At 34.2% G+C, this 21,943-nt stretch overlaps 12 protein-coding genes across 12 annotated transcripts; 6 read left to right on the forward strand and 6 right to left on the reverse strand.

Moving 5' to 3' along the window:
* Window positions 1-245: 245 nt before the first annotated feature.
* Window positions 246-1,418, forward strand: MIY3 (Miy3p; the record flags this gene model as incomplete). The annotated part of the gene is made up of 1 exon (XM_003687437.1): window positions 246-1,418. One exon carries the CDS (start codon window positions 246-248, stop codon window positions 1,416-1,418), a length of 1,173 nt encoding a protein of 390 aa, XP_003687485.1.
* A 118-nt stretch (window positions 1,419-1,536) lies between these two features.
* On the reverse strand, window positions 1,537-2,877 carry RSA1 (Rsa1p; the record flags this gene model as incomplete). Its single annotated transcript, XM_003687438.1, has 1 exon — window positions 1,537-2,877. The coding sequence occupies one exon, from the start codon at window positions 2,875-2,877 to the stop codon at window positions 1,537-1,539; it is 1,341 nt and encodes a 446-aa protein (XP_003687486.1).
* A 292-nt stretch (window positions 2,878-3,169) lies between these two features.
* Window positions 3,170-4,930, reverse strand: DDC1 (Ddc1p; the record flags this gene model as incomplete). Its single annotated transcript, XM_003687439.1, has 1 exon — window positions 3,170-4,930. One exon carries the CDS (start codon window positions 4,928-4,930, stop codon window positions 3,170-3,172), a length of 1,761 nt encoding a protein of 586 aa, XP_003687487.1.
* Window positions 4,931-5,285: 355 nt separating this feature from the next.
* APL5 (Apl5p) lies at window positions 5,286-7,991 on the reverse strand (the record flags this gene model as incomplete). Its single annotated transcript, XM_003687440.1, has 1 exon — window positions 5,286-7,991. The coding sequence occupies one exon, from the start codon at window positions 7,989-7,991 to the stop codon at window positions 5,286-5,288; it is 2,706 nt and encodes a 901-aa protein (XP_003687488.1).
* Window positions 7,992-8,383: 392 nt separating this feature from the next.
* KXD1 (Kxd1p) lies at window positions 8,384-9,019 on the forward strand (the record flags this gene model as incomplete). Its single annotated transcript, XM_003687441.1, has 1 exon — window positions 8,384-9,019. The coding sequence occupies one exon, from the start codon at window positions 8,384-8,386 to the stop codon at window positions 9,017-9,019; it is 636 nt and encodes a 211-aa protein (XP_003687489.1).
* Window positions 9,020-9,405: 386 nt separating this feature from the next.
* MNP1 (mitochondrial 54S ribosomal protein bL12m) lies at window positions 9,406-9,948 on the forward strand (the record flags this gene model as incomplete). The annotated part of the gene is made up of 1 exon (XM_003687442.1): window positions 9,406-9,948. The coding sequence occupies one exon, from the start codon at window positions 9,406-9,408 to the stop codon at window positions 9,946-9,948; it is 543 nt and encodes a 180-aa protein (XP_003687490.1).
* Window positions 9,949-10,280: 332 nt separating this feature from the next.
* TPHA0J02370 (uncharacterized protein) lies at window positions 10,281-11,669 on the reverse strand (the record flags this gene model as incomplete). The annotated part of the gene is made up of 1 exon (XM_003687443.1): window positions 10,281-11,669. The coding sequence occupies one exon, from the start codon at window positions 11,667-11,669 to the stop codon at window positions 10,281-10,283; it is 1,389 nt and encodes a 462-aa protein (XP_003687491.1).
* Window positions 11,670-12,124: 455 nt separating this feature from the next.
* Window positions 12,125-13,324, forward strand: NPY1 (NAD(+) diphosphatase; the record flags this gene model as incomplete). The annotated part of the gene is made up of 1 exon (XM_003687444.1): window positions 12,125-13,324. One exon carries the CDS (start codon window positions 12,125-12,127, stop codon window positions 13,322-13,324), a length of 1,200 nt encoding a protein of 399 aa, XP_003687492.1.
* A 333-nt stretch (window positions 13,325-13,657) lies between these two features.
* On the forward strand, window positions 13,658-14,620 carry PGC1 (phosphatidylglycerol phospholipase; the record flags this gene model as incomplete). Its single annotated transcript, XM_003687445.1, has 1 exon — window positions 13,658-14,620. One exon carries the CDS (start codon window positions 13,658-13,660, stop codon window positions 14,618-14,620), a length of 963 nt encoding a protein of 320 aa, XP_003687493.1.
* A 627-nt stretch (window positions 14,621-15,247) lies between these two features.
* On the forward strand, window positions 15,248-16,630 carry SGF73 (deubiquitination module subunit SGF73; the record flags this gene model as incomplete). Its single annotated transcript, XM_003687446.1, has 1 exon — window positions 15,248-16,630. One exon carries the CDS (start codon window positions 15,248-15,250, stop codon window positions 16,628-16,630), a length of 1,383 nt encoding a protein of 460 aa, XP_003687494.1.
* A 414-nt stretch (window positions 16,631-17,044) lies between these two features.
* On the reverse strand, window positions 17,045-18,574 carry ALG2 (GDP-Man:Man(1)GlcNAc(2)-PP-dolichol alpha-1,3-mannosyltransferase; the record flags this gene model as incomplete). The annotated part of the gene is made up of 1 exon (XM_003687447.1): window positions 17,045-18,574. The coding sequence occupies one exon, from the start codon at window positions 18,572-18,574 to the stop codon at window positions 17,045-17,047; it is 1,530 nt and encodes a 509-aa protein (XP_003687495.1).
* Window positions 18,575-19,127: 553 nt separating this feature from the next.
* TYW1 (putative tRNA 4-demethylwyosine synthase) lies at window positions 19,128-21,539 on the reverse strand (the record flags this gene model as incomplete). The annotated part of the gene is made up of 1 exon (XM_003687448.1): window positions 19,128-21,539. One exon carries the CDS (start codon window positions 21,537-21,539, stop codon window positions 19,128-19,130), a length of 2,412 nt encoding a protein of 803 aa, XP_003687496.1.
* Between the last annotated feature and the right edge of the window lie 404 nt (window positions 21,540-21,943).

The raw sequence follows: 21,943 nt of genomic DNA on the forward strand, positions 1-21,943 counted from the left end.
AAAGAGTACTATTGTCTGTTCTAAAACACAAATTGGTTTATAGAGTATACTTAAGGGTTAGCAATTGCTATGTAGAGGAGATAGAAATACTGGATATTGTTTGGAAATTCAAAAGTTTGAGGAATAGACGTTTAATTCATCCAACTTTATTATTTTCTTCAGATTTTCAATAGTGAGATTTTAGTGAGTTGATCAGTTGAACTAGTGCCACAGACACTACAAACCAATCAATTGTGTTATAAGCAATGAGTGAATTGCATTTTGAGACAAAATTGATTCATTTGAATGGTGTCCAAAATAAGATAATTCTTCAAAATGAGAATGGACCATGTGCTCTTATTGCGCTAACGAATATCTTACTTCTCTCTCCAAATTATAGTTATACAGCTCAGACTTTAATCGAATACGTTAATAGGTCTGAAACTGTTTTATTGTCAACTTTGATTCAGATATTAGCAAACATTGGGATTCAATTTCCTAACGGGGACAAACTAGATATTAATCAGTTGTTACAACTTTTACCAAAATTACATAACGGATTAAACATTAACCCAAAATTCAATGGCACATTCGTAGATGGTCCAGAAATGTCCTTATTTAGACTCTATAATGTTGGAGTTGTTCATGGTTGGATGATTGATCCAGAAGTAGACCCTGTGGCTTATCAACATGTTACAAAGTATTCTTATGAGGATGCTCAAAATGTGTTGATCCAAGCATATGACATAACCACTTCAAATTTGGATGTCGCGAATAAAGAAGAGGTTGTTAACGATGCAGGTTACATAAAGTCATTCTTGGCTAGATCTGCAACACAGTTAACAAATTATGGATTGGAGTATTTGAAATCCATAATAATGGAAAGATCGTTTGTGATTTTTTTCAGAAACGATCACTTCAGTACTCTTTACAAATTAAACAATGAACTATACACTTTAGTGACCGATTTAGGATTTAAAAATCAAAAGGATATCGTTTGGCAATCTCTAAAATCTGTTAATGGTTCCAATGATTTATTCTATACTGGTGATTTTATCACAAGGGTCGCAGATGAAAATAATCAATATGCTAGTAATGCTGCACTTCCAATTGGTAATGTAGAACAACACACGAGTTCAAATAATCCATTCTCTGATCCCCAGAATAATGAGAACACTTATACGCCAAATGTGGTTAATGGTTTTGACTCTAATGCCCAACAAAATCCAATTGCGGAAACAGATGAGGATCTTGCAAGAAGATTACAAGAAGAAGAGGATGAACGATACGCTGGAAATATGCAAAGATCGTATAACCGTGAAGCTAATAACAGAACTGAACCAAGATCTACCACTGGTAATAAGGATAAGAAAGATGACAATAAAAAACGTAAATATAAGCTAAATAAAAAAAATCCTGCATTATCATGTAATAATTAAGAGAATCAACTTCTGTGTAAACACATTTATCTTGTATAAAGCTAAAAAAAAATGCAATGCCAATTTTATCTCGTAATTTTACAAAGTATGCAATTTCTATCATTAACACTATGTAACGTTAAAATAAATACTCATTATTTTTTGCATATTTGGCTGATCTAGGTTTAGCATCTCTTGGAGATTTTTGATTATTATTTTTGAAACTGTTTCTTCCTTTATTCCAGTTGAAGTCATTTCGTCTGTTCTTCTGATCATTCACGCTTCCAAACAATTGCAGTTTCTCTGACTCAGTTAATTCATAGTCTAATAAATGTGCATCCCCTAGTTCTTTAATAAAATCCAATATCTTGGAATTCTCTTTAAGCATTTCTCTTTGGATAATTTTCATATTCAAATTTGACTTTGGATTGGTTCTCGTTACTTGATTATTGATCTTTTGAATGAACTCTTTATTCTTTTTCGTTTCCTTAAATATGCTATTAGATCCCTTTAAATCTTCAGCTTTGATACCCATATCTTCGATATGCTTTTCCTTATTATTAGATATTTTTAACAACCACATCTTCCTTCTTTCCTTTTTCCATTTTTCTATATCTTCATCAGTGATTAGTGAAATATTTGTTCCTGGAACAGTAACTATCTTATTGTTTTCTGTATCAGCTTCAACATCTGAATCATCCAATATTGGCTTAGCTTTATCTTCGCTAGAGAGTTCATCTGCAGAACTATCGGAACTTGAGTTGTCATCCGCTTCAGATGATTCCACTTCATTAGTGTCACTTTTATTAGTAGCATTTACAGAGTTACTTTCTTTAAAAGGTATTAACCTTGGAATATTTTGTTCCTGCTCTTCAATGATTGATTTCTGGTGTAATACTGCTGCATTCAATTCAATTGCTTTGACTACAGTCTCTGTGAGCTTTTCAGTTGCATCTATACACTCTGTTCTCTTCTTATTTATTTCCACTTCTCGTTCAAATTCACATGTCCTTTTTTGCCCAATACTATCTCCTGATGAATTTGAAACTGGAACTGTCGGGTATATTGGTGAAGATCCTTTGCCATAATAACCTCTAGCATAAGCATTACTGGGATTTCCTGTATTGGCACCAAAATATGCTCCTGGTGGAGGATGATTCAACTGATTAGTCCATTGTTGATTATATAACATTGGGCCATTCTGCGCATATAAATTTTGCTGATAATTATATTCAGTTTGGGTCATGTTACTGGTAGCTTGGTAAGGGGAAAAATTATTATTAGAATTGTTGTTATTAGGAATAGTATGTCCACGTATATTTTGATGATAGTTGTTAGTCATGTAATTACTATTATTGTAGGAATCACGATTTGATGATTCATAATTTCCGTTACCTCCCAAAACTCCAGAAGAAGTGGGCTTCGGCAGCTCTCTTCTAATGTTATTGTTATCAAAATTGTTATAAGGATTATATGACATGAGCAATATCTTACCTACTTCTTTCGATACTCATGTATCTATGTATATACACATATACATGTGTACGTACCATCTTTTAAAAGAAATTAAAATGAGATAACTTGAATCATATATATAAAAAGGTTTGTGCTGAAATTTTTCATCTCATCGCTAACTATTTTGTATTGGTGAACATCAAGCAGTTCAACCAGCGTCGTATATCAAATAGTTTATAAGAGTGTTTATGCGTGTGGAGTTACATATTCAATACTATGCTATGTTTATTATTTATAATAGTAGATGTTGTATTTAATTAATCGAATAAACCTTTCACAACATCCTGTTGAGTTGGTCCTAAACCATTATCTTCTTTTTCTTTTGATTGAGACTCAACGTTGTTTAGTTTATTTATAAACTTTTTTTTCTCTATCTTCAGAGCTTCTTTGTCATTAAGTTTTCTTTGTGAGTAACTTGGTGAATATATGTTAGAATCTGAATCTTGTAGTTGCGGCCTTTTACCCCATTTGATCACAGTAGATGACCTTTGAGCTGCAAGAGCTGGGAATCCAGAGTCTTCATTACGCATTGTATCTGTAACAGTGCCAGAAGCTAATTTCCCAGCATTCGAAAGAATAGCACCACTTTCAGTAGATTGTTGTGACAGTTCGTTAACAAATAAGCTTCTCATGCTGGAAGGTTTTGAAGGACTTCTGTTTGGTTGTTCCTTTAAGATTGCTGAATTTTTAAGTGGGCTCATAGTTTGTCTTATTGGGCTGCCATTGGTGCTGTCTTTATTATTATAATTATTTATAATGCTGCCATTATTGAAATTTTGAATCATGTTACTTTTCATTGGATTTTTAACAGAAACTTTATCCTTTTCTGGAGATATGGATATAGTCATTGGAGTATTCTTAACAGTTTCAGAGGTCAAGTCATTTCCATCGGTTACCTGAACCAATTCTAATCTGATACCTGGTATGTTTATTTCCATTAAAATTGGATCTCCAGGATGACAAAACCATATATTAATTGTTTCATTTGTAAATGATGATCCTTTTTGTGGTGCTAATATGTTTAAAAAGTTCTTGAAATATTTCAATTTGAATGTAATCAATTTTTTGGTATTATTATTCTTTTTTGGGTTGTTCGAAGAATTCTCATCTGCATCGGTATCATCGACAGTAGTGAATAAGCAGTAATGCTCCAAATTTGAAGTGCTGATCGTATTGCTCATACTGATAGCATTTCTTAGTAAGTCGTTATTTTTTCCGTATACAGCTTTTGTAAACGCAGTGACAATAAACTTATTAATATTTATCTCCAATTTTAGCTCCTCTGTAACACTGCTATTGCAGTTTTCTAAAACGTTTCTTAAAATAATCTGATGACAACAGACATAATTTATTTCATCAACAGAAGTTAATTTATCTTTATTAGGAATTCCAGAATCCAAATTGACATTAAACATTGTATCATTTAGTTCCTTATCAGCCTTTGCAAACACTTTGATAAGTTTAGGGTCTAATGGATTTTCAGAAGGGAAATTGCTGTAAACGTCTAAAAACTTCTTCTTATACTTCAAATTAATAATTATGGGGTCATATTTCACTGGTTGAAATTGCGGGGAGTACTCTTTGATTATCAATGTTTCCATCTCTACTGACACCATTAATCTATTTGTCAAATTTTCTGGGCAATTAGCAGTATTATTTATAACCAATGTGAATTTTTCTATACTATCATTATCCATGTTTTTTGATATTGTAGTCAAATGCTTACCATTTGTTTGAAATGAGTACAGCCAATGATCTTGACCCCGTACATCTGTTACTCTCTGTAAACCAGTTTCACCGAATATGATATCTTTTGGAGAAAACTCAAACTCATCAAATATACCCTTATCAAAGATAGCCTGAGATAAACAAGTATCTGTGGAATTCATTGACCATGCAATGAGTGACTTTGAAGTTAGAGTAAAGTTAATATTCTCGTGTAACGAAGAGAGTGCACTGATTGTTTTGAACCATAACGTCTGCTTCTCACGACTCCTAATCGTCGCTCTAAATGACATTTCTGGGGTTCAAAACGCTGTCAAAATGCAACAGGATATTAATGCCAAATGTATGATTCTTATGGGTACTTGTTATTCTTAAACATACTCCTATATATATAAATATATAAATATTTATAATATGTAATTATTGTGGGAAACTGCTTCTTCTTATTTTATAAGCGCGTAATATTATTCAGTTTCGTGTTAAGCATTTGCTTGTGATAAGGCCTCTTCAATATCTTGATGTGCTTGTCATGAACCAAAAGAAGTAGTAAAACAGGTGCTTAGAAGGCTATACAATAAAGCATATACTTATAAGTGCATATCATCTATTGCAATCTGTTTATATAGTGTCAATTAATAAAACAATGGTTTACATATCGGATCCTATGTCTTCAATGATTGGTTTGGTCTTTTTATTTCTCTTCTTTGACTTCTTTTTATGTTTCTTGATTATGATAACTTCTTCACCATCATCATCTCCCCCTTGAGTTTGTATCGTCTTAATCTCTGTAGATATATTCTGAGAGGCAAACTTTCCTCTTAATTCTTCCAATACAGAATCATCGTCTTGATTGGCTTGTGGGTCCTTTGAAAAGTCGAAACTTGCAAGTTTAGATTTGATCTTAGACCTAGAGTTGTTGCTAAAATCAGCTGATTTGGTTGATTCAGTTAACTCCGAATCCTTAAAGAGATCAGCATCGGCAAGAATCTGGATCTTATGCTTTTTCTTCTTTGATTTCTTCTTGCCATCATCAATTTTATCGTCTAAAAGATTGATTGTTTTAATATCATATCTAGAAGTTATTTGATTATCATCAGAATTATCTACATCTAAGAGGTGGTTATCCTTCTTTGTTTTCGAAGTCACCTCCTCTTCACCTAGATAAAATGGATTTGATGATCTGCTGTCGTCAAACTGGTGACTAGCATTGTTTTTATTATTATTGCTTTCATATTCTTCAGCTATACTAATATCATCTTTGTAAATAGTATTATACGCTATTGATACATCCGAATCATCCGAATCATCCGATATTTCCAACTGGCCGTCGTATTCATAATTGTTTTCCTCTTCATTTAATAAATCCTGTAACTCTTTCTCGGTAAGGAAAGGCGTTTCTAGATCAACAGAGATGGTGGATTGAAACTTCTTCTGTGTACCTGGTCGTATTGGTGTCAATTCGTATGAAAAAAATAAGCTTGGTAGGACTTCTGATAGTAAAACTGGAACTTCAGTTGATTCATCATCAAAACTATCATGACATAGTCTTAAAAACTCTAAAATTTCGATTGCTCTTTCTTGAGTTTCGAAATATGAGGAATTAGAAAATTTTTCCAGAAATAAAATGATTTCTTCTAGTAATTGCTTAACACTGTCCAAATCTGATGAATTGTTATTACACCAATTACTAAAAATTTTAACCACAGCTATAATCAATATAGGAACAGTCTTAAAAGGATATTTATCTGCTCTTGAAAGTAATAAGCCTATTAAATCATTTCCGTTTTGTATCAAAGATGAGTACTCACCTAAAATCCAGAATGAATCATTTAAAATTGTTGGTAATTGAGAATCCATATTTTCATCAGAAACAATGCTAATTACTGTCGAAATTATATTCGATCTCATCTCAGGAACACGTAACATCATTTCTTTCAATTGAACACCGATATTCTTACCTAATGATTTATCAGATAAGTCTTGAGACAAAATCGCCAAATCCAATAGTACAGCGCTGTACCACTCAAAATCAGGAATATTTTCGAAATTATTCATGGAACATAATTCTATAATTACATTGATTACTTTGATTTTGTAAGATTCCGGAACAATAATCGATACCGTTTTTGAAAGTGTGATCATGTTGTCTACTTGCATCTCAGTAGGACGTAAGAGTTGCTGCAATAGTTCTTTTACAATTTTTTTGATATTATCTTCATTAATGATTCCTTCCAATAACTCCAAAGCTTTTGATCTAATCGATACATCCACATCTGAAATTAGCTTAATTATAAGTTTCGAAAATTGGGAGATGAAATCAGCATTAATTTTACCGATCTTATAGAATAGTCCACAACTTATGTATCTTAAATTTGGATCTTGAGAATTACAGAATTGCTCTAATTTTTCTAAACATTCCAAAGCAGTATCGTAATCATCAACTTCTAACATATCACCTTTAACAATACAATTAATGGATTCATACATTACCGAGGTTGCTGTGGTAATACCCATCAATTCTAATACTTTAGGAAGCAATTTTGGTCTCAGTTTTTCTTCATACTGCGATAAATTTGTGAATAGTTTTAATAATCTAATAATTATCCAATTATTCTCGATATTTATCAATATTTCATACAATAATGGTGACAACGATATAAAAGGTGCCGGGTTTTTTTTTGCCAATTCGCAAATGACACTTACAGATGCAGACACTACTGAGATATCATCATTGTCCAAAGTTGCAGTGAATTTGTCAAAATTGTCTCTTAGAGCCTCTGGATACTCCAAAAATACTTTGTATAATGCACTTAATGATTTCTTCCTGATGTAAGGTTTTGAACTATTTAACATCAGTATCAAGTCGTTGCAAACGTTCTCAGCCAACGAAGGAGTTATTACAGTGGATAGCCCACTCAATGCAATCCCGACTTTAACCACATCGTTGGAGCCCATGTATTGCAAATCCTTCCGCATCAGATTTGTTGCTAGCATTAATATATCAGTGTCCTTATAGAATGATTGAGAAGCAGCAAGATAACCGACACGTTTCTGTTGGATTTTGTTGCTACTCATTACCTCTAAAATATGGAAATTCGCCCATGACATATCGTATCCATACATCTCTAAATATGTCATTTTCAATACTGCATTAGTCTTTGTATTCATATCCAAAGAAGCAACTTCTTCTCGACATTCTTTCAATACTAACTCCAAGAACTCATCTAATTTATCTGGAGTGTCATTATTTGCTCTAATTCCTCTGATCAAACCTTTCAACGATTTCTCAAAAAATATACCAAAGGGTCTTAACCTCTGCATAACGTCTTCACTAGCTTGCATGTATTGTGACATTTGAAAACCGTATACCCTAACCTATTTTGAGCCCAAAGCAGAGTTACCAAAAAGCCCCCAGCTAATATTCACACGGTTACTCTGTGTCCTTGTACCAAAAAAAAACTCGAGTATCTTATTTAACAAACTCGACAATGTACAACATAAGCCACACAATTGATCATTTAAATAACTGTAACCATGCTCAATTATTTATTGAAGTTGTACCGTTCACTGTTCAGTTACTTTTCCAAAATGAACATTTTGTTACAATTCGATAGAAGGCCTTTGAGCGGTTAAAAAACATTGGGGGAAATAAAGATGAATGTAACATAAGATGATGAGTTGGTATTTATTGTTATTGTGATAAGTGAACAAGACAGTTAACTCATAGCTCAAGAGTAAAGCATAGTATGAGTAGCAACGGCAGCATTGTTTCAGGGAATTCAGGACATGTGGAGGGATCAGTAGCATCTCCGAGCATCAATTCGATGAGCTATGCCATTCCGGTATCCGATGATATAATTGCAAATCTTAGTGAAGAAAGCACTAGTGAAGATGTGAGTGATGCCAGCGAAGGTAGTGGTGGCAAGAATGGTGACAATTCAGAGTCTGAAAGAGACGATCTGTTGAACGATGAGACATTGGACAAGATCATCAACAATTCGAACATCAACGTGTTTGAGTCTTCTGATGCTGTATCAACAAGCGAACCTCTTTTGATGGACGTCTCCAAATGCATATTTGGCTTGCTGAAGCAGTCTTTAGACGCTGCTGACTTCTCAGAGAGTCTATCCCTGCAGACAAAAACGTCGGCAACTGTCAACGCCAAGACCCTCGAGCTGAAGCAACTAGTAGACTCTGCGTCACAAACACTAATCAGATTGAAACAGAGATTTGAAACAGGTAAAGAGACTGCGAAGAGGATCCAACGTAACCTGAACTCTGCTAGAAGCTCTATTGACATCCTGAACGGCAGACTAAGAACAGATCACCCAATTGAGTTCAGCCAGTCACGGGACAAGGCCATGAATGGACACAATGCCTGATATTCATATATAATATGCTCCAAATGAACCTTCACATTGCTGACACCCGGACCTTTGCTTGACAGACTCATCTTATTCCATGGCCGTCCCTGTTGGCCCATGGGATACCCGGCCTCACCCAATTGCAAATTACCCTGCGCAAGCAATTTTCCACCGCACAACGGAAACGGTCGAGCTTTCGCAATGGTAGAGGCACCAACCATAACAACATGAACCCGTCTGGAACTGCACTTTGGAAGACTGTGTGTTTGCAGGTGCACCTGCAAAATTGCTGCCCGTAATAGTATATCTGGAGAGGCTGTTGGGACGCGTAAGCATCAAATGTTCATTGGAATAGGGACCTGCAAACATACATATATATACACCCAGAACGAACAAGCCACGCCATGTCACTACGTTTAATCACTAGAAGATCTCTTACCAATACCCTTTCCAGGGCCACCGTCAACAGGGTCACTGTTGCTCCACTGTTGACACGTTTTAACTCGACTGTCACAAGTGCTGCTCCTGCCGAACCAGTTGACCCTAAGATCGCTTCTATTGTCTCTGAGATCTCAAAATTGACTTTGCTGGAGACCTCTAGCTTAATCACCGAATTGAAGACACAATTGAACATCCCAGACATTGCTATGCCAGTGGCTGGCGCTGCTGTAAGCGCTGGTTCTGCTGATCCTACAGCTGCCAAAGCTGAAGAGGAGGAGAAACCACAAGAAAAGACTATCTTCACAGTTAAATTGGAGGCCTTCGACGCCAAATCAAAACCAAAGATTATCAAGGAAATCAAGAACTTACTGGGTCTTTCCCTAGTTGAAGCTAAGAAATTTGTCGAGGCTGCTCCAAAGGTTTTGAAGGACAACGTTGCAAAGGAAGATGCTGATAAAATAAAGGCTACTTTAGAAGGTCTTGGTGCCAAGATCTCATTGGAATAGAAGGTTCGTTGATGTTTTCTTTCGGCTCTTTCTTTGACCAACGTGCTTATCTCTTCATTGTCACTTCAACAATTCATGCTACTCAATAAGTGAGATGATTAAAATATCATATTCTTTTTGACCGTCCTTGTATATACTCATGTTCCTTCGAATCGGAGGTAATATCCCAACGTTTGTTTGAAGTCTCATTCTTATTCAAATAACATTCATTTATATGTGTGTATGTATGTATATATTACTTAATAACAATAAATGTTATATTATTTAGTGTATGTTTTTAAATCGTTTAAAGTTAATAGAAAGGTACATAGACACATACGTTGGAATGGGTTTCAATTTTTGATAACACTGTACTTACCTTGGCTGGTAGTGGTTATTTCATTGTTATCAGAAACCATATGGCCATTTTCATCATCAATTATTTCAAGATTGTTATACTTGTAATAATCAATGATCTTAGCAAACTCGAGTGGGACTAATTTATTATCATTGACGTATAGGTGATTGATTTTAATGATATCTTCAGGTTTAAGAAAACATGTTTGGTTGGAAATTTCATAGTCCCTATTACAAATATTCATGAAAACAGTGTCAACATTATAGTCAGTTAATGCTGAACTTTTTAAAGGTGAATAGTAATGAATGCTTTTGTAAAAGTTTCTCATTGTCAATAATCGTAACACTATATAATTATCCAGCTTCTTAATATCCTTAGCGGTAACTTTAATATCAGAAATGTCAATAGAGTTATCTGATTTTCTGTTGCCTGCATTTGGATTTCTTTGCTGGTCCTTATACTTGATGCTATTGAAGTATTTTACAAACAGGTTATTTGTTTGTCTTATGGCAAACCAATCATACAAGTGATCGTTATGATACTGAAACTTTTTTGCTAGTCCCTTGAACAACTTTGCTAAGTAAAGATAATCTGGTTTTTGATCGAACTTCAAATTTTTACAGTACAATAAATACTCAACAAATTCTTGTGGAAGACCTTGGCATAAAGTTTCCACAGAGACACTCAATTTCTTTTCCAGAATATTTCCATATTTCTCTTTCTTGGTAGTTGCTTTCAACCCTTGCCATGGTAACGAACCCTTACAAAAATATATAAATACGTAACCTAAGGACTCCAGATCGTCTCTTCGACTTTGTTCGATTCCAATATGTGTGTTTACACTAGCATATCTTGCTGTTCCCACTAAAGATTTTTGTTCACGGTATGGAATATGCTTATGAGAGGTAAAATCTCTATACTTCTTCGACAGACCCAAATCAATAATATGTACAATGCTCCCTTTACGTTGTGTACCCATTAGGAAATTATCAGGTTTAATATCTCTATGAATGAAACAACGACCATGTAAATATTGGATTCTACAAATCATCTGTAATGCCAACATAATAACGGTCTTGAATGAGAATTGTCGCTTACAGTAATTAAACAAATCTTCTAAAGAAGGTCCCAATAAGTCAATTACCATCGCATTAAAGTCCCCTTCAGTACCATACCATCTCATGAAGGACACACCTACACCGCCTTGTAAATACTTATACACTTTAGATTCATATTCTAATTGAGGATTCTTACTCTTCGAGGACTCCAGTTTAATTGCAACCTCTTCCCCCGTAATGGTGTTTGTCCCATAATAGATGTCCCCAAAGGACCCACTCCCAATCTTTCTTCCAATCTTATATATCTGATTAATATTTAAATCCATTTCTTGAACTGTCGATGCCCCAATGACTTTAATTGTTGTTCAATTCAAACCGGAGCTGTTAAATGCTTGTTCTCACTGCTGGCGTTTAGAATCAATATACAAATATCTTGTACTAAAAAGCAATAAGAAGATAATTTATATTATAATATATCAGATTGTGAGAGTACCAAAATAACTACAGTACTGTATTATCCCAAATGACACACTCTTATTCTTGTAACTTCATACATAATCCCATTTACTGTCACTTTAAAACACAAAACTTTTCATCACAGTGTACGTTTTATTACTATTAGTAAGTGATGGACTAGCAATTAACTGGATACGCCATCGAGGCCATTGTACATCGATTACCATCAATTATAAGAGGTTCAGTGGGTTCAATTACATAATATTTAGTAGTTGCTATCAATGGATTGATTACTTAGAAAGTTTTCTTTTCCAATTTATTTTGCATGCAAGTATTCTGGAGGCCTGCGAGTTCTATTATTCGAAATATATCAATAAACCATTCGTTAATGTCAAGTGACAATATGTTCTTTGGGCAAGATGTCCTAAACAGAGTGTCCTTTTTGAGAGGTGATTCAGAATTCATTAAGGCAGCTTATGAGTGTCCAAAATCCGTGTTTATCCCCTTCATTGACGGTGAAGCGTTGCTGGATACCGTGCAAAATAAATTATATTTAACATCCACCGATGGTAACGAAGAGATCTCTAATGCTTTGAAGACCTTTGAGCCACTTTATAACACTGTTGAAGGTAGACATTTGAACTCTGGTATAAATGTTATATTTCTAGGTTTAGATGAAAAGAAGGCTGGCATCGTTTACAAAGAGATATATAAAGGGATTCCATATTTTGGTGTCGACTTTCGTTGCACTGACCAGACCATCATTAAACCGGAGCAGATCAAATCACTTAGGGAGTCGTACAAGTCGATGTCAATCATGGATATTATCAATATCACCAATAGAGAAGCTTCACTTTACTCGCATGCAAAGATGTACGTAGACTGGTTAAGCAAATATAATTTCTGTCCTGGTTGTGGTTCGATTATTTACCCAGTTCAGGCAGGGAACAAATTATTGTGCGGTAATGAGCATAAAGATCAAAAGTGTATTGTTAGAGATGCCAGAGTATCAAATGTTTCGTTCCCACGTACCGATACATCTATTATTATTGCCATTACGAACTCCGATTTTAGTAAAATTTGCCTGACCAGGAATAAAAGGGCATTAAGAGACAAGAATGGAAAAGAAATGGCTATGTACACCACAGTAGCCGGTTTTATAGAACCGTCAGAGACTATCGAGACTGCATCTGCCAGAGAGATATGGGAAGAAACTGGTATTAACTGTGATGCTTCCAATGTGAAGATGGTCTTCACACAACCATGGCCATACCCAGTCAATTTAATGATCGGCTGTGTTGGTATGGTGAACTTTAACAATAAAAACGAAATGATCAATATAGATCATGATAAAGAATTATTAGATGCACAATGGTTCGACACTGCTGAATTAGTAGATGCCATAGCAAAATATGATGCTGACGGTTTTTTCGTCAAATTTAAAGATGAAATGGTAATTCCGTCTGATTCAACCGTTGCATTCAGATTACTTAAATATGTGGCAGAACGTTACATAAAGAAATAGCTCACTTTATATATTATAGAAGTATCTTTTACCATTAAACTTTAAATATCTCTCTTATTTTATGTCCTTACACGATAAACGCTGTCCCTTTTTAAGACTTAGAACTGTTTTTAAATTTCAATCCTGTAATGATATGTCAAATAAATAGTATATATATAAGATTGAATATAAAATGGTTTTGATTTGATGTTTACGGTATTCAAAGTTTAAGGAACAAGGCATCAGAGGTGTTGTTTAAGTAGGGACAAGTTAAGTTCTTTGTTTCTGTTTGTTTTGGTTGCATTTCATTAGAGAAATTACTCGTTCATTACTATTTATTTTGTTAGGTGAAAAATGTTAGAAATTGTTGGCCATAGAGCTTATAAAGGTAAGTACCCTGAGAACACATTGCCAGCTTACGAAAATGCTTATAATGTCAATGCTGATTACATTGAGACTGATTTGCAGATGACCAGTGATGGTGTTGTCGTTGTTAATCATGATGCTGACACTGGTCGTATGTGGGACAAAAACTTGGTTATTGCTGAAACTTTATACAAGGATATCAAAGAGTTGAGATGCAAAACCAATAAGAAATTGAAGATGCTGACGCTAGTGGAAATGCTAGAATGGTGTGTTGCCCATCCACATGCAAAAATAATGCTAGACATTAAATTCACTAATAAGAAAGTGATTTTAGTGAAAGCTTTTTCAGCTATGAGAAAAGTTAAAGATGATATTAAATTCTGGCAGCAACGTATTATGTGGGGTATCTGGAAGATTGATTGGTACCATTACGGTGTTGAGACTGGTGTTCTAGAGAATTTCAAGTTTATATGCATCGTTTTGGATTTGGATACCGGCAGAGAATTCATTCAATATTCATTAGATTTGAACTCTCCATCGTATAAACTATATGGTATCAGCACACATTTCAGTTCCACGTGGACTGATAAATATTTGAAAGATATGGTGCCACTAATGAAAAAACAAGACATCAAAGTGTATGTCTGGACCATCAATAAAGAAATTGATATTAAATTAATTTTACAGATTCCAAGTGTTCATGGTATTGTCACTGATGATCCATTGGAAGCTAGGAAACTTGTCGAGAAATACCACAAGGTCATCAGACCAAAGAAGGTCTTCTCGAAACCATCCTTACTCAGTGAAGAAGGTTTCAGATTTTACTCATTGAAATTAATATATAGTTGTCTACTTTCAATAGCGCTATCCAAATGGGCACACATCAAATTCTTCGATGTCTCTTTTGTTCAACTGCTCCTGCTATTCATGCGCCTAATCGGATTTGTCTGATTGATTATCCATCACGCACAAGCACACATACATACACACACAAATACCAACCTATCGTTCTTATATAGTTTTTATTTCAATTGTACCCAAACGAATTACCTCTTCCATGATACTAGTCGCCCACTTTTTACAATGATTCTCAGTCTCCCATGCTGATATTGAGATTATATAAATTACATAAACATGGCCTCTAAACTACTATTTGATAATAAGATCAACGTTACGTGTCAATTAGACCCTATAACAACCATATTTGGCTCTTTAGAGTCGTCAATGAGTCTTAAAACACTGCTAAACCTTCTATTGCTCTTTATTAGTCACGTGACTGCTCTTTATGAATTGAAAGATCTTTAAATTCCAATTTCTAAGAAACATGATAACCGTAATGCTACAATAGTGCTATTTAAATAGACATGAATAGTTTATAAGTGATTGAAGAAGATCGTATAGCCGCTAGCAAGATATCGATAGGTCACAAGTCCATGAGAGTGCTTGTCGTTTTGAAATTGGTTGTTTAGCTTATTGTTACGATTTTTTTTAGTGTCTTTATTTTGATTTGATTTTTTTGACTACTACTATTGAGTTGCTTGATCTCCACATAAGATAATATAAAATCAAAAATAACGTATGATGTCGAATGCTGATGCTATTATTAAAGGCTTCAAAGATAGTGTGGTGGAAAAATATCCGAATATAATAAGTAATACACAAAGTAATGAGAATGATTCAGAGAAAAATGCAAGTAATCCAGGTTGGAAACAATTATTAGGTAAAGTTAAGAATGCTCCCCTTCAGTACGACCATGTAGATTTGAAGAAAAAAGAGAAGTTTTTCAATTCAAATACACATTTCATTGACAATGGTCTGGCTACAAACAATTACACAAATTATAGGCTTTGTAATGCCTGTGGGAAACCAATTAGTATTGAGGTCATCATGGATCATTTAAAGACTTATTGTAGCAAATTACAACCAAGTTATGATAAGGCGGAAGAAGTCAAACCTATAGCAGTGGAAGAAGACGATAATTCTAGAAATAACAAAATAGAGGAAGAAGATATGAATGATGATGATTACGATGATAATGATGATGATGATAATGACAGAAAGAGAACTGCAAATGATCTGGATGAATCTACACCAGGAACTCCGATGACTTCATCTAAAAAACAGAGAGTAAGTGGTTCTAGGAAACCTCGGAAGGTTAAGCAAAGGAACCCAACAGATAAACATTTAATCAACTTCGATAAACAATGTGGTGTTGGACTTCCCGAAGGCGGATATTGTGCACGTTCATTGACTTGTAAATCACATTCAATGGGTGCAAAGAGAGCAGTAGAAGGTAGAACGCAAGATTATGATCTATTATTAGCTGAATATCACAAAATTCATCAAACTAAAATCGGTGCTGCTGCTGAAAAAAGAGCTAGACAAACTACACAAAAACCAAAGGAACCAAAACAACCAAAAGAAAGGAAAGCAAAACAGAAGAAAGCAAGAGGAAAGCCATCCAAGAAAAAGGAAGACAATAATTCACAATCTGCAGATGCTCTTGCAGCTGATATGGTTATTTTAACCCCTGAAGAAGAGACTACACAAGTGCTGAATGGTATCTCCAGATCGTACCCACTACCACTGGAATCAACAGTACTTACATCAGTAAGAAGAAGGACAAAGTATTTTAGAATGAGAGAAATGTTTGCATCTTCTTTCTCGATTAAAACAGGTTATACATCTCCAGGATATGGTCCTATTCAATCAAGGGTTGGTTGTGTCGATATAGAGAAGCCATTTGAATACAAATTTAGAATTAAAACCCCACAACCTAATACTGCATTACAGCAACAACAAAATTTAGTTCAACAACAACGTCAAAGATCTCAACAGCAAATGCTATTGATGCAGCAGCAACAGCAGCAACAGCAGCAACAGAGACAACAGCAGCAACAGCAGCAACAGCAAAGGCAAGCAATGCAACAACAATTACAAAATAACCTTAACGCACAATAGTACAACTAAAATGTAACTCACATTTTACTCATAACGATGCCTTGTATACGTACCTATGGGAGAAAAACCTGGCCTGACAACAAATTCCAAGGTAACAGCAGTGATAGTAATATACATATAAATTCTTTCAATATCATTAACCTACCAATATTAATATTAATAATGTTACAGATGAACAGGGGAGGGATACTGAGTCAGTTTATTTTTTTATGGAAGGCTTAATCTGAGTCTAGAGAGCTCAGGAAGTAATGAGTTGAAGTTGAAGTAAGAAAATATATTAGCAGCATTATGTCACTAAAAATTGTGCACAAATTTATAAATAGAGTTGTATCCATATCACAGAAATTACTTGAGATTGGGACTTATATATTACTTAATTATAAATTTTTAAAACTAATATATATTAAGTCTTAATTAATAGAAATAGTCTCCAAACTGTATGTCCAGGCCAGCAGCCATCCAAATTATTGCCCATAATACGCTTTTGAAATAATAGCTAACCCAGATAGCTACAATAAAATGACCTATACCAGAGTTAGGAAATATATTCGAAATAATGAATCTTAAGAACACGTTACCCAATATAATGACAAACTTTTCCCAAATATATGTGTATTTTTCCACCCAGTAGATTCTATCAATGTTATCTTCAAAACTTTTAGTCATAGCGGTTCTAGAAAATATTTGTTTAATTCTAAGAGGACCAGCTTTAGTGAAATTTATCTTCGAATAAATCTCTGAGGATCCATTAGCTATCATCATACATTCGTTAATTGCGTTTGCCCATTCTTCTACCTTGGTTTCACGCAGCCAACCTGTTGCAGTATCATCATTTTCTCCTAAAACAAGTGAATTGACAGTTTCTAATGGACCTCCCGAGTTTGCTGCTAGTACTGGTTTCCCATGATTCATAGCTTCCAATGGAACAATACCAAAATGTTCATTGGATGGTGTATATAAAAGAAGTTCAGTCTCAGATAATAATAATTCTTTCAATGATCCTGATATAGACGTCAGAAATATAACTTTAGAAGCTTTAATATCAGCATCGAGTTTAATTTCCCCGCTAAAATATTGAGGATAAAAAATTGTGCTGTATTTTATCTCTAATGCTGTGGCTGCTTTTTGTAGTTCCTTCAAACATTCGATGTTATCAGGAACTCTGTGATCATAACCACCGCAAATAACTAATTTTGAGTGGTCATCTTTCATTGCATTTGATTTATTGAATGATTGTAAGGCCAGCAAAATATTTTTTTTAAGTTCAAACCTATTAATACTTAGATAAAATTTATCTTCCGAATCTTTCATTTTACTCAATAATTCTCTGTCAATTTTCTCTATACTTTGTGTGTTTTCTGTATTAACACATGGATATATAACATGAGGTTCCTTGCCGATAGTTGGAAATACCTCAGCGTATACGCTCTTAGTAAATTTTGAATTTACAATAATTGCATCAGATACTCCCATAGTGAATTGTTCAAGGTAATCAAACGGAATTCTATATAATTTTTTAATCAAACTGGATCTAATTGCAAGTAGTTGGTCAGGGAAATGGCAATAGAACAATATTTTAGCATGACCAAACAAATGTAAAAATGGAATACATGTAGATAATTGATCAACAATAAATAAATCATGCTTATTCACTTTTCCTGACAGCACTAGATTAGCTACCAATACCATTTGCCTTAGATTAGAGAAAATAATGTAAAATTTACCATAAACTGTTGTAGGAAGACTATCACCATAAACTTCAACTTTCAAAAGACCACTTTTCACTTCTTCAAAACAATGTGTCTTGTCACAATGGCTTGTATAAATAGTGACATTATGGCCCTGTTCTTGTAGACCGACAGCAGCATCCACTATTAATCTCTCAGCACCCCCAATGCCCAAATCAGGGTGCAAAAATCCAATATCCAATTTCTCAGTTAACATACTTTCTTTATTATAAAGTGAAAGATGTTGTTTAGTTTTAATTAATCTTTGCCTTTCAATTATCTTAGCAGGATACGATAAAAACTCCAACAATTTCCTAGTATGAGCTGCACAGTTCACAAATCCATTGACTGTTTAAGATTGATAAAGTAATCACTTACAGATATATTGTTATTGAGGATGTTTATAATTTAAAATTATATTCAATTTATGTATCTGTAAAAAATTTCCGAATACTAGTCCCTTGTGCGCTTCTAGTTTCAATGACGTTAACTAAAATAAAGGTCACATAGATATATTTATTAGCGATATAACCAAAAGTTAGGTCAAATATTGGTTGGTTATCATCTCTGCACTTATTGTCCGGATTGCAATTGTTGTAAGACTATTCTAACTCTCTTTCGGGATTGCTCTCCAGAGAACATTAGGTAAATATATGACTCTAAAATCAATATTGTCATTGCCATTGACATTAGTTTGAATAAATATCTAGTTTAAATTATTTGAATAAATTTATATACAGCTGAAAGAAAAATGTTTTTGAAACCATACCTCAGATGGCAGCAGGAAGTGGTGGTAATGTAACGGTTTCATTTATTAGATCCTTATTCTTCTTTTTCCCCTTTCTATGGATTCTGGTATTACCTGGAGCAAACCCACCATTACCAAACAATGCCCATTCTGGGGTTTTGGCCATGTAGTCTAGATGAGTAAATTCTTCGCCAGATTTTAATAATGTGAAGAACTTTTCAAAATCAATATGAGTGTGCCATTCGTTATTGATCTTGAATTTTGTATTAGCAATCAATATAGTATTAGAGTGTGCGTGTTCAGCTGCAACATCATATGCAAGCCCTCTTCTCTGTAGTTCAGCACTAAATTCTTTAACGAAATTGGTACATTCTTCATAAAAGGGGATATTTTGCATTGTTAAAGAATTACCATTACCAGTTGAAGATCCTGCAAAAGTTGCGCCCTTGACTTCAATAAAACAAGGGTTGCCTCTTTCTACAAGATCAGCATATGCTGAAATGTCACCCATATTGAAACCTTTCACCAAAGTTAATCTATAAACAGTTCTCTGGTGTGACTGTAATGAGTTGATAAGATCTAAACATTCGAGCATTCTCTCCCAGAAATCTTTAAATAATGGCCTATCTACCTTTTTCAAATCAAATTTAGTTGGGGCATCAATGGAAACGTATAATTGGGTAACTTTTCCTAGATTTCTTAAAGCATCGGGATGTTGAGCATTACAAACTAAAAAACTTGAAATATCTTTGGAATGCAAAAGTTCAACAAAACGATTAATGTATGGGTACATGATTGGTTCACCGACTAACGATAATGCACAGTGTGCAACTTTGAAAGCCTTTGCAAATCTTTCTGCTACGACACCGGGAACACCTCTCATTTGTTTAATTTTTGAGTAATGGCCTTGTAATGCATTTTCTAAAATATATTCTGGTTCATCTACCTCCCATCTCCATGATTTAGATACTGGGTTGGTACCATGTCTCCAGCAAAAAACACATTTCGAAGAGCATGCTAATGATGGTGTTAATTCCATACATCTACTTGATACAATATTGAATAATGACTGTTTGTAACAAGAGCCTGTACCTCTCAAATCACTCTTAGTCCATCTACATATCTTAACACCAGAATGCGAACCAACTATTGTGTAACCTTGCTTTGTTAACTGTTTGTAAGTTGGACTATCCTTAGCAACCATTTTTTTGATTCCTAAAGAAGAATCATTGTTCACTGCACCGATATCTTCTAGATCAATTAACTCATCATCATCATTTTCGTTTGTTTCTTCAGGATCCTCGTAATCATCATCATTTTCATCATATTCATATAATATTGGCTCATCATCCTTTAACATTTCACAAAATAAGTCAATCCATTCAGTAACTTTATCTTCACCATCGACTTTTACACATACCTCGCCAACTGGGAATATTCTTCTGCCACCTAATTTTGAAATCCAAGTGTCAGTCATTTTTGCTTGGTAGCAGAACTTTTCAGGCCAACTTTCGGAATCACCTAAACCTAAGACTGTGTAACCTACCAATTTTCTTAATGGGAACTTATCTATTCTAAAATCGTGAAAGTTTTCAGATAATGTTTGTAAGAAGTAATCTAAAGGACAATCGCTATCATAGGAAGGCAAAACAAATATATATAATGCATTTTCAACTGGGGTATTTACGAAATATTCATCTAAGTCATCAATTTCGTCTAAATTCATTAAGATCGGTTTAGATTCCAACTCTTTCGATTCAGACAATAACACATGAGCTTTTTCAGCATTTCTTGCAGCAGCACCTTGTAAAGAACTGTAGAAAATATAAATCTGAGAATTTAATAACTTATCCTTAGAGATTGTCATCGCAGATTTGATTATATCTACCTCAACATTGTCATCATTTTTTTTATTCTGTATTCTCTTTGCAAAACGTTTCAAAGGCCTCGCATTGTTCCCATTCACTTTCAGTTCACTTAATTCAGAAGAGTTCGACTTACCTTTGATCTTGAAGGACTGAGTAAAATCAACAGCCATTGGGAACTCGGATTTTTTTGCTTCTTTCTCATTTTCCTTTTCAGTCACTTCAGAATCGCCAGAACGTGCTCCAGAACTCTTATTTTTGTTCTTTGGAGCACATTTACCACTACCACAACATCCTTCTTTCTTCTTAGCGCCATTTTTGTTCTTAGTAGAACAACATCCACCATCTTTGCCCCCACAACATTTCTTCTTCTTCTTCGTCTCCTTTTCAGGTTCTAGTGACTTAACCTCTTGAGAATTTTCACTTAAGAAATTTTCATGTTCAGAATCATAAGCAAGAGCATAAATAACTAGTAGAGAAACACTAACAGTAAGTTTTCCTCCAAAATAATAATATAATGAAACACAACTCAACACAACAGTGGAAGTAATAGGATTCGTAACAACCATCGTGAACAAAAAACAAAAACTTTTAAACTATTCCTATCGCTTTTTTTGCCTAACTAATAGCTCACTGATCTACCAACCTTAGTATCTCTCCAAGCTTATAAACAACACAACCTGAAACACAACTTGAAAGATCTCCACTAATAGATTAACACATTTATCAAAGATCTTAAATATATACTAATGCTGATTCATACTCTCATCCAAGAATCTTTGCAATCTTTTTTTCTTCTGCTTTCTTCTTGTTCTTTTTCTTTTTTGGTCTCTTGCGATGAGATGGCGATGAGCAAAAACTAAGAAACTTGAATAAATTAATTGGTTCATCAGTCATAAATGTTGTGTCGCTTGCAAAGTATGTTAAGGTATGCTTAAAGATATGTATGTATACTATATTATAATCGTTATTT

Source organism: Tetrapisispora phaffii, chromosome 10, assembly GCF_000236905.1.
Source record: "Tetrapisispora phaffii CBS 4417 chromosome 10, complete genome".
Taxonomy (NCBI): domain Eukaryota; kingdom Fungi; phylum Ascomycota; class Saccharomycetes; order Saccharomycetales; family Saccharomycetaceae; genus Tetrapisispora; species Tetrapisispora phaffii.